Below are 11,823 nucleotides of genomic sequence, written 5' to 3' on the forward strand. Positions count from 1 at the left end.
ATCACTTAACGTCTAAATAATCATTGAGTCTAAACTATTTTTTTACTATTTTTTATAAATTTTAATTAAATTATTAGAAATTACATACTTTATTTTTTAACCGCAAAAAACTGATATCTATAGGGTGAAAAATCAAAATACCCACCATTTAGGGGACAAATACCCAAAATACTAATTGGCGGGAGTGTCCGCCCAAAATATCCGTTGAACACGCATTCTAGACATGCGTATTCACTTTTTAAAAAAATAACAAAGGATACGCATTACAAAAATGCGTATTCAGTTTTGTCCTTCAGTGAATACGCATTCTTGGAATGTGTTTCTCATTCATTTTTTTTGTAAAATATGTATATATGTGTTGCGTATTGTGTATTAGTTTTTAAAAACTTGAATACGCATGTCCTGAATGCGCATTAAGTGAGTATTTTGGGAGAAACGTACCGCCAGTGGGCATTTTGGGCGGTTGGAGCTTGGAAAATAGGGTATTTTGGGCATTCTTTTCTATGTATATTGCTATTATCATAGTTCCAATAATACCCTCGTGAATATTATGCTCGAAGAAAATAGAAAAAACGGCTTTGACTGAATTGCAGAAGAAACATACTGTTGAGTCACGATAGAGTAGTTGAGTGTTGATGAATACATTAACAGGACATACATACATACATATGTACAAGCTGTAAGTTTCAAGTCTGTGACGACTCTCCCCTGATTTCCGTTTGAGCTGCCCCAGAGAGATCGAGAGAGAGATACAGGAGAGAGGAGAGATTGCATGATGTATGCGTGTTGTTGATTGTGGGGCATTTGTTTGACCCAGCCTGCCGGCAAGTCATCTCTATCTCTTTCCTCCCCTCCATATCTCCCTCTTATACTATTTTTCTTTTTGATATTTTAGGCTGTGTATATCTTTAAGTAGTATTTTTTCATAAGCGCGTAAAAGGGTCAAAAGTAACATTTTCAAGAACCTCAATTCTTTGTTTGACTACTAACCCACCTTATCATAATCAACATCCAACTGCCCTTTTTATCCTCATAAACTTTGTAAATTTTGTATCTTTTTCATTCATTCTCATGTTCTTGCTTCTTTTTTTGCTTTGTTTATTCATATGATCTGATTGTACCTTGCAATTGTTGTGTGAATCGAGTGTTTACATGATTTGTTTGATTGGAATTTGAAGAAAGATTATGATTTTGGTGATTAAGTGATTTTATTTGTGTATAGAGGATTTTAGTTATGGGGGGTGTTTGTGGTAAGCCTTCTTCGGCTGTGGAACAAGGGCGTGAGAGCCCGAAAGTGAGGCAGATTAATAAGGGAGCTGCAGTTGTGTCTCGGGGGAATTCGGGGAAGAAGGTGGAGAGTTTTAGAGCTAAAGATAGGAGGGAAAATGGTGAGGGGAGAGTCGGTTATATTGATAAGAGAACAAATAGTTCGAGAAGGGTGCGTGATGAACAATCCGAGAAGAAAAAAAATCAACTTGCTGAAAAGATTCCGAGAGGTATTTCTAGCGGTGCTGAAGCGGAACTTATTGCAGCAGGGTGGCCTACTTGGCTTGTTGGAGCTGCTGGTGAATCTATAAAGGGTTGGATTCCACGACGAGCAGATACTTTTGAGAAACTCGAGAAGGTATCGTTTTGTAATACAGTAATCTTTTTTGTGTGTTTAACCTACTTTGCTTGTTTAACAGATTGATCATTGATATGTTTTGAAATTACTTCAGTTTATGATCTTTCTTGCTTTTGAATGTTCTAAATTTTCTGAATCTGCATGACCGACTCACATTTCTTTTTCTGTGCTGGGAAATTAAAAATCTCCCATATTGATGAAAGTTGAACTCACCTATCTTTCTATATTCTAATCATTATACAGTACATATAACTATTAAAACTTGAAAGTTACTATTACGGAGAATGTGTGGTACAAAAAACAGGAACATGAAGGGGGAATTTAACATCAAATGAACTCAATTAGATATTAAAAACTGTGCAAATAAATTTAAATATGTAGTTTTTTTTTTTTGCTTTTCAATCCTCCTTTGTTGGAAATGCCTCTTTTTTCCTTCAAAGTAATGCTTACCAATAACGGGATTGGTAGCAAAACCTTAATGCTATTTGTCTTTTGTTTTGGTGCTAATAAACAAATTCAATATCATTATATGTTGTTTTTAAATTTAGGTGAAGTTTTGGTTCCTGACATTTTATTCCTGCAGATTGGCCAAGGCACTTATAGTAGTGTATACAAGGCTCGTGACCACCTACACAAGAAAGTGGTTGCTCTAAAAAGAGTGCGGTTTGATAATTTAGATCGTGAGAGTGTCAAGTTCATGGCCAGGGAAATCCTTATTTTACGGAAGCTAAATCATCCAAATATAATTAAACTGGAAGGTTTAATCACTTCGCGGACATCTTCCAGTTTGTACCTCGTCTTCGAGTACATGGAACATGATCTTACCGGACTCGCTTCCCTTCCTAGCGTAAAGTTCACAGAACCACAGGTACTTTCCAAATAATTCTCAGCTATCTTGAATTTTGCTCAATATGTTTGCATTGATAAATAAAATTTATATTCTTATGTTATCTGTATCTGTTCTTCGAAGTGATCTTGTAGAAGAGGATTTTATGGTCTTGGTTAAAAGTCTTATTATGCATATGAATTGGCAAAAAGAAAGCACACTTGATATTACACCCCTTTCTCTCTTTCAGTTTCTATTAATTTTTATTTGAGTTCTGATGTTGTACAGTGTTTGTAGGTTAAATGCTATATGCAACAACTATTAAGTGGACTTGATCATTGCCATAGTCTTGGTGTTCTTCATCGTGACATAAAGGGCTCAAATCTTTTAATTGATGATAATGGAATTCTAAAAATTGCTGACTTCGGCTTGGCAAGCTTTTTTGAGCAACATCAGAGTGCACCATTAACAAGTCATGTTGTGACTCTTTGGTATCGACCACCAGAACTATTGCTTGGAGGCACCTATTATGGGGTTGCAGTTGATCTTTGGAGTAGTGGTTGCATTCTTGGTGAACTGTATGCTGGCAAGCCTATCATGCCTGGAAGAACAGAGGTATAGTACTAGTTCCTATCATGTCATGATTTAGTTTTATCTGGTGAGAAGGACTTAAATAAATTAGCTACAATTTTATGGAATAGTACCAAAATGCACACTTTAGTTGGAGCATATATAATAATTATAAAATGAAAATCGATCCAATCTAAACACAGAGAATTATTGTTAGTATCTTAGTACCATGGTTGTCACGTCGATGAGTCGAGGCGAGTCGACGGATGTCGACTAGTCGACTAGTCGTTGACTAGTTGTAGAGTAGTTGACAAAAAAATTATATGTTTTTATAAATTAAAAGTACAATATATACACATTACAGACACATATGTATATATATATAAATATTATGTCTTTTAGATTCCTAAGTTCTAGGTTCGAAGTTCCAGCTCCTTCCACAATGTTTTATTTCAGATTCTAAGAAATTAAGAATTCGACACTTGGAGAGAACGATGAAAAAGCTAGAAAAGTTAACAAATATTAACAAAGAAAAGTACTTGCAATTATGTGAGATATGTAACAATTGTCTGATATACAACTGTGATGTGATGTGGTAGTGAAGCATGCAAAAAAAATTATGTAAAAAAATATATATACATTCAGCAGCTCGACTAGTCGACCGATTAGTCGACCAGTCGACCGAAATATCGACATTCAGCTAGTCGACATGTTGAGTCGACGTTTAGTCACCGCTTAGTCGACTAGTCGCCGACTAGTCGACCGACATGACAACCATGCTTAGTTCTGCATGTCCTTCAGTAGAGTGTAATTTCATCAAGGATTGACTGTTAGATTTAGGGGTCTACCGTCTACGAGACATTTTTCATTGAACCTTTAACTATTAATATTTCAGTTAGCTGTGAATGAGATGACTTGTACTTATCAAGTGTTGTAAGGTTGTAAGGGGTCTACCGTCTACAGGTGTTGTAAGCTTGCACCATGCTGCTTATGAAAAATTGACAATATCTCACAGTATTCATGTTGAGGAGCTTCATTTCATGTATATTGAGTTGCACCGGGTACTTGTGTTATCCGGGTAACTAGTATTAGCATCTTAAAATATGATTTGTTAATAACTACACAGGCATTTTGCACCTTTGTTACAGGTGGAGCAATTGCATAAGATATTTAAACTTTGCGGGTCACCGTCTGAGGATTACTGGAAAAAAACCAAGCTTCATAAGTCAACAGTGTTCAAGCCTACACAGCCCTATAGAAGGCGTCTAGCAGAAACATTTAAGGATTTGCCTGATGCTGCTGTGGGGCTTATGGAGACCTTACTTGCAGTAGATCCTGCTCATAGAGGAACTGCAGCTTCTGCACTTAAAAGTGAGGTAAGTAGTTCTTCTAGTTCTTTACCTTTACATGATTAAGAACGAAGATTACTCCTGTATATTTTAGCTTTATGACCTATGATATTGTAAGCTTCTGACCAGTTCAGCACATTTTGTGGCAGTTCTTTGCAGTAGAACCACATGCTTGTGATCCTACAACTTTGCCTAAATACCCTCCCAGTAAAGAGATTGATGCAAAACTGCGCAGCGAAGAGGCACGGAGGTGTGTGCTCTTGAATATGGCATCTATCATTTTAAAAAAATTAATGATTTTCTGGCCGTCTGTTGGATCGTTCAGCTCTTATAGCTATCGATATTAACTTAGGCCAATAATTGAGAACAAATTATAGAATAAGATTAATTAGAAAAAAATAAGCCTGGGTGGACTAAGCCCAAAATATGAACTACCCCAAGGAAGACACTTGTATAAATGGCGGCCCATATGTTTGAGAGTAGCTCTAATTAATGATTTATTCTCTAATTGATTAATTAATTTTCATTATCCTCTTAAATAAGTAAGAGACAACAATGCTTGTACAAATAAAAGCCTAAACTAGCTTGGAAAGTAAGACAACTAAATATGTCTCAAGGAATAGAATATCCTAAATACTTGGAAATTTTAAATCACTGACACTTTACTAAATCCCCACAATTGTCTAAAATCAAATCATTCCTTACAATACAATAGAACTCCTTATACTAAATTATATGAATAAATGACACACAGCTCAGCGCACGGCTTGGAAACGAGTTGCTCAAATCTAGATTTATATAATCTATAATATTATATCATATATCAGCATCTGCCTGTTGTAGAGACCAGAAGATAATTAATAAAATGAACCGATAATGTATATTCACATTTATATGATAATACCCATGGGACCAACATGGGATATTTGTTTATTTGAACTAATATTTCCCCCTCTTCCCTTTTCCTGTTCCAGTAAATTTTTTAGGCATTGTCACCTAGTTATCTTTGCATTGCAATTCATGTTGATCTTCAGAATGCTAATGGTTGGTTGCTACTCTTTTAGGTTAGGAGCAGAAATCAAGGACGACAAGGTTGAAAGGGACATGAGAGGATCAAAAGATTCTCGTGCTGTTCCTGCCCCTGGTGCTAATGCTGAGTTAGCCATGTCACTGCAGGTACCTGAAGAATTGGTTAAGTTTTTTTGTTATGTCTATATATAACAAAATGGGCTCTCCTTCGTAAAAGTAACCTGTCTATTTACTGCTCTTCTTTGTACAACAGAAAAGAGGACGTTCAAATCCTAAGACCCGAAGTGAGCAATTCAACCGTCACAAGGATGAAGCTGCTTCTGGTTTTCCAATTGATCCACCTAGAGCAACTCAAGCTCTGAAAGAAGCAAGAAAAGAGCAAATGGAACAACCTGCAAACAGAGCTTCATATTCAGGTCCATTGATTCCAGGTGTTGGATGGACAAAGGCTGCAAAGAAACACGAAGCCATGCCTGTTGTTTTACCCAGGACTAATTTATCCTCGCTGTCTGGTTTGGTTGCATCAAGGACATTGACGAGTGAAGATTCCCGAGATAAATTTTTCCCCCCACCTCAAGTAGCAGCAGATCAAGCGCGTAGGGTTTCAGAAACATTTGACGAATGGGGGAGTTCCAGGAAGCAGGATATAAAGCATCAAAGTCAGGGAATTACTGGTTCTCGTCAGATGGGAAATTTATTAGGCAGTACGAAAGAATCAATTCTGGTGAGACTTGTGACAGAACTAATTCCTGTGGTCATTAATAATACTAGACAAAAATTAGATCATGCTATCCTATTTATTTCCCCCCCCCCCTTGTTTTTCTAAATATTTTTTAAAATGGTCAGGGGTTTCAGGGAAACGGAAGCAAGATCCATTTCTCCGGTCCTTTGCTTGTTCCGTCAAACAATGTTGATAAAATGCTTAAAGATCATGACCGCCAGATTCAGGAAGCAGCTCGACGAGCACGGATTGAGAAGGCAAGAGTCGGTAATATTCAACCTCAAGGATTGCAAGTGACACCTAATCCAATGTATATTGGCAATCGTGGAGCTAGGTGATTGAGCTATATGCAAGGAGAGAGAGTGAAGAAGCTCTCCCCTATTAATCAAGATAGTAATAGTAAATTTATGTATAGTTCTATGTAATATTAAATTTATTCAAATTTAATAAAGTGTTGTGTTTTGACAATGAAGTCACAAGAATAAGGAAAGTTGCATAAACCTTGCAACAGTGGTGTGGAGTTTGAACCTTGAGCTTGTATGGGGTACCTCTCAGAGGCTAGTTTTTTTGTTTTTAAGTTCTCGTGACTATCTCTTTTTGTAGAAAGGAACAACTGTCGAAAAATTGACAAAATTAACCGATTTATTATGTTTATAATGTACCAAAGTAACTCTTTCTAGAAACATGGCCAACTTTAACCTTTTAAATATCCATTTTGTGAATGCGTAGACTCAATCGGTACCTGCTCTTTTCCATCTCTTGCCAAACTTTGTGTGATGATCTTTTTCCCTTGTATTTTCAATCATTACCTATCTGTGAGTAGAAAAGGATACCACTCTCTCTAATGGGTATCCAACATAATACCCATATCGGTTTGCATATTAGAACTTACTCAACTGAGAAATGCTTATTTGATATAAATTACTGTCCAATTGAGAAATGCGTATTTGATATGAATTACTATCCATATTATTTTGCGTATTATAACTTACTAAATTGAAAAATGTGTATTTGATATCTGTAACACGTAATAGACCGGCTACTTTTTGTACGGGTTAGTTTTGTCCATTTTGTTTGGAAAAAGGGTAACCCCCAATCGTCAATATTTTGGCAAGGTTCAGCATTTGCAGAAGAGCAGTTCCAATCTTACTCTAAAAAAAAAGATTACCAAATAGCAACGCACCAGTGGTCTAGTGGTAGAATAGTACCCTGCCACAGTACAGACCCGGGTTCGATTCCCGGTTGGTGCAATTTCTGTTGTGTTTTGTTTTTACCAATTTAAGAACGATGGAAAACATTTTGACGATATTGATTATTGATTGTTTGTCGTCATCTTATTTCCTCCTCTTTATTACTCGAGGCTGTATAATTGTGTTGTGCCTCCAGCTCTATTACTCTTCTGGAGTTTGACGCCTGTCTGCAATTGTCTCATTTTAAAGCCTGGGGTTTTCACCAATTAACATCTCATGATCTCAACCCTGTGAACTGTGAAGTAGGGCCAAGTTATATGAACAAGATCTCTTACAACTGTACAAGAAACATTTGTTACATATTGATTGGTTCCGGTTTTGACTAACAATTAAAAGACTGTTTCCCCGTTCAAAAATTAATGCTCCAGCCAGCACTTTGTAACTTACTCGCGTTCATTTTCACTTCACATATGACATGATCTCATATCCACCACTTTCTGCATACAAATATAAAAAAAGGCACTAGCTTTTCCCTTTTTCAGTTTTATTGGCTTGTTGAGACTTGAGAGTGAATAAGTAAAAAAAAAAGCACTAGCTTTGTAATCATACATAACTACAAGATACAAGTGAATAAGTGAGCTTCTTAGGTGTACCCATAAACCAATTTTTCCACCACTTTCGGGTAGCTTTGCAGTTAAAATTATAGTTCCATCACTGTCAAAATTTAATTTTACAAGGTTCAACTTCTGCTTTTGTTTGCATCTCAATTCTCAGATCTTACCTGCCCCCATTCTTTTTCTCTTAGATCCAGATTATAGTACTTATCATGCTGAATCACATATATATTTCACATTTTAGCCTACTTGCTACTAGAATATTAGATAACCTTCACTTTGTTTATCAAATTGTAGTTAGCTCAGCATAGTTATTACTTATTACTATTAATTCATGCACTTTTTTCTTTGTTACATAATATTTTAAGAACGTCGTTGTTATACAGCAAAAAGGATCAGATCAATGTTCGAGTTTTCTTAGATCTTTTTAAGTTTACTGCTTGATGCCATAATATTGCTAGTCCACATCATCTTGAGTAAATTTGTAGTGTAGACCACACATTGACAGTGATAAAAAGATAATGAAAACTTATCGGCAGACATCAGATGGTTGCACATATTAGTTAATTCTTTCATCAGCAATGATCACAACGTCTTCCTTATCTGTTGTTCTCCTATTTGCATTTTACTACCGAGTTTTAAATTAAATTTTAACACTGTCAGCATTATCTATTTAGTTTAGAACCGAAAATGTCACATTTCAGCTCATTTATTCATTGGAAGTGTACAACGATTAGCTAATCATCGGGTTAATAGCCTAAAAACATAATCAAACTGACCCCGTTAAATGTGTTGACCGCGGTGGTCATGTAACTGCAAGTAAATATGAGTTCACATAGTCTACTGCAAATTTTTTTATTTCAGTTACCTAACTGCAAGTCAGGGGTCAGTTTGATTACGTTTTAGCCTATTAACCCGCTAATCATCCTCCTTCTTTCACGAGCTTGCAAGCTGCTGCTGCAGCTGATTCTTCTAATCTTACTACTATATGTAAATCTTAATTTAAGGTCCTAATTTGTTCCTTTCGTCAGGACGTTCCATGATAGCAAAATAGTTTCATAAAAACTAGGATCCTAATAGATACCAGCATATCCACTAACAATTATTAGCAGGTTCTCAAGAACCAGGTTGATACTGTTGAATTATTTTTGTCCCTATTAACTAGAAAATTATAAAGCCAAATTATTGTCCTTTTTTTGGCCCACAAAATAAATGATTACAGGAAGTCCTGATATTTATTCAAGGTGTCAGGATATAAAGATATCAGCTACGAAAAGAAAAGAGAGATTTCGCTAGAAAAATTCTGCTTAGTGATTTTTTGATATGTAGTAATTGAATTTCGTGATGTCTGAAAGCCATTTTAAGATTCTGCATACTGTGGCCAAATTTTCACCCTTCAAAAGTTTCAGTATTAGTCCTAATAAGAAGCCATTTTAAGATTCAAAGAACACAATTAAATTTTAATTATAGTTATGATGATATACGTTCTGGAATCGTTTCTAGCATAAAGATTTAAAGAGGGCCGACAACCTAGCTAGCATGATATCAAGAACTCTTGTGATCGACTCCAGTTCAAATCCTATAAATGTTGTATACATCTAACATATTAAGTGCCTTCACTGAAATCTACTGAATGCAGATATTTGTGTGAACTATTGTAATAAAAAGGGGTCTGTTTCGTGCAGGATAATAATTTGGAATATTAAGATGCTAATCTGTAACTACCAGTAGACTGCTACCAGTATTCGCATAACTTAAAAGAATGTCCTAAAGTTTCCTGGCTAGGCCCACTTGCGTTGTACAAGGTCACATTACATGCTCGGGTTTGTGCAACATGCACTTTACTACAAACTTTTCCAGCTGGAATTATGTCACTAGATCAGTTTGCTGCAGAAGATTAGGACCAAGACTAGTGGCTTAATTAATCTTGATTTCTTATTATTGTTTCACATATTAGGTTCTTTATTATAACTAAAATAGTTGGATTAGAATATCCGAATAAATCTAATAAGTATTCTTGAGCTCAGATCATTGGCCAGGCTGATGTGGATCTCAGCTGTGACAACATTTAATTTCTTTTAGGTTCTTTACTAATTTATCACATGCCATATAGGCAAAAAGTGGACTACAGTCAGCAGCGTTGTGGGTCATGCTCGCATAGGAATTTTACTATATAAGGGCAACCATGCAACCTAATTCATTCAAGCATATGAAGTGATAAAGAGTTTGTAAGATTATATAACATGTCCAGAGAGTTCACAAGAACTCTGGCTGACTGCCAGGAGTCCAGTCGTGCTCTAAGAAACTATTTAGGTGAACAACAAAGTCCCGGCGAGATGATTTTTGGATTTTTGGAGGAAAGTGTAGAATCATCAGATAGCTCGTGGATTTCTTCAGGCGATAGTGATAGGTCTGGAGATTATGTTGCTGAGGAGACTGAGGATGACAATGATGTAGATTCTTGCTCTGCTGAGAAGAATAAGGTGTTCTGGGAATCACAGGATCAACTTCTCCTGGTCAGTTCTGATATGTGCTAAATGTGTTCAGAATATTGTATTTGTGCTTTTCTGAAATCGAACTAACAGTTATTTTGGCTTTGATCTCATTGTGCAGGCGACTTTGCGCAAGAGCAGTTCTTCCGAGTCAAAGATTAGAAAAACAACCAAAGAAACTATAAGGGACATAAAATTGGGAGGCACTATGTGTGTTTGTCGGAAAGCAGTGACAGATTGCAGAAATTGTCTACAAAGAGAAATATCTCTCCGCCTTCAAACTGCAAAGTATAATTGTGCCATATGCAAATCCAAGTGGATGAGTACAAGAGAAATCCCATCAGGTATTTTTCTAAGACTTTAGTTGACAAGGAATCCACAAAGGTGTTTAAACAACAAAAATTTTGTTTACATCCGTAATAATCTACATTTGTTTAACGTCTATAGGACCATGTATGACATGACTGTAATCTTTCAGGGGATCATACATATTTAGAAGTGGTAGACAATTCAAATGTCAGCAAAGGAGAAACTAGAGTGGTAATTGAGCTAAATTTTCGAGCCGAATTCGAGATAGCCAGTGCTGGAGAAGATTACTGTCAGTTGACAAACCGACTGCCTGAGGTATTTGTTGGAAAAATTGAAAGGCTCCGAGCTGTGGTGAAGATTTTATGTTCTGCCTCAAAAAAGTGTATGAAAGAAAGGAAAATGCATATTGCTCCATGGAGGAAGCAAAAGTACATGCAAGCTAAGTGGGTTGGCGTTCGGGAGATGAATGCTACAGCAGCAGTCCTTCCATCAGAAGGACGATATATGGAATGGTCCCGACCAAGGCAAAAGGCCTCCATGCTTTCTTTTGATCTGCTTGAGGCTTCACCTGCTTTGCATTGCCAAGCTATTAAAGTTTTGTAGTATATGACTACCGGTAGGATTGACAGTTTTGTATGATATCTTATGCTAAGAATATGTAATAAGAATAAAGAACGGACGTTTGTTCAAGACCAGTGAATAGTGTGAATAGTATGAACTTGAGGTGTTTGATTAATAATTTTGATTATTAAAAAAAAGTGTAAATAACTTATTAGATTATCTCGGTAAAGATGATGATGAATGCTCGGGGATCCAAAGTTTGGAAAAGATTATATAATATTGTTAAGAATAATGTGAGAGATATGTTTGAAGACTAAACAATGAACTTGTTAACTACTCCATCCATCTCTTTCGTTTCCTTATATTTTGAGAAAATTTTAAACATATATTTTAAGGTGCTTATGTATTATGGTATTATAGTTTTATAACATAATTTTATGATTTTATGATTTTTAACAAAATTAAATATTTAAATTTATATTCAAATTTTGTTTTAAGGTTATAAAATTATAGTTTGAACCAAGGTAAACTGCATTAA

General features: G+C 35.8%; 2 protein-coding genes and 1 non-coding gene across 5 annotated transcripts; all 3 read left to right on the plus strand.

Annotated features, from left to right (window-relative positions):
• Window positions 1-684: 684 nt before the first annotated feature.
• LOC141695145 (putative serine/threonine-protein kinase At1g54610) lies at window positions 685-6,696 on the plus strand. Of its 3 annotated transcripts, XM_074499402.1 has the most exons (9): window positions 685-824; window positions 1,223-1,624; window positions 2,208-2,492; window positions 2,748-3,065; window positions 4,169-4,396; window positions 4,519-4,619; window positions 5,434-5,545; window positions 5,652-6,122; window positions 6,245-6,696. In XM_074499402.1, the coding sequence occupies exons 2-9, from the start codon at window positions 1,235-1,237 to the stop codon at window positions 6,455-6,457; spliced, it is 2,118 nt and encodes a 705-aa protein (XP_074355503.1). In that variant the 5' UTR covers window positions 685-824; window positions 1,223-1,234; the 3' UTR covers window positions 6,458-6,696. The 3 variants fall into 3 exon arrangements, with proteins under 3 accessions (XP_074355503.1, XP_074355502.1, XP_074355504.1); XM_074499401.1 differs by having other exon boundaries at window positions 691-1,624; XM_074499403.1 differs by having other exon boundaries at window positions 691-1,624; window positions 6,254-6,696.
• Window positions 6,697-7,298: 602 nt separating this feature from the next.
• TRNAG-GCC (transfer RNA glycine (anticodon GCC)) lies at window positions 7,299-7,369 on the plus strand. The gene has a single exon. It is a non-coding gene; the product is annotated as a tRNA-Gly (tRNA).
• Window positions 7,370-10,116: 2,747 nt separating this feature from the next.
• On the plus strand, window positions 10,117-11,509 carry LOC141698266 (uncharacterized). The gene is made up of 3 exons (XM_074502938.1): window positions 10,117-10,439; window positions 10,537-10,759; window positions 10,894-11,509. The coding sequence occupies exons 1-3, from the start codon at window positions 10,167-10,169 to the stop codon at window positions 11,325-11,327; spliced, it is 930 nt and encodes a 309-aa protein (XP_074359039.1). The 5' UTR covers window positions 10,117-10,166; the 3' UTR covers window positions 11,328-11,509.
• The last annotated feature ends 314 nt before the right edge of the window (window positions 11,510-11,823 follow it).

This window comes from Apium graveolens, chromosome 11 (genome assembly GCF_009905375.1).
Source record: "Apium graveolens cultivar Ventura chromosome 11, ASM990537v1, whole genome shotgun sequence".
Classification (NCBI taxonomy): domain Eukaryota; kingdom Viridiplantae; phylum Streptophyta; class Magnoliopsida; order Apiales; family Apiaceae; genus Apium; species Apium graveolens.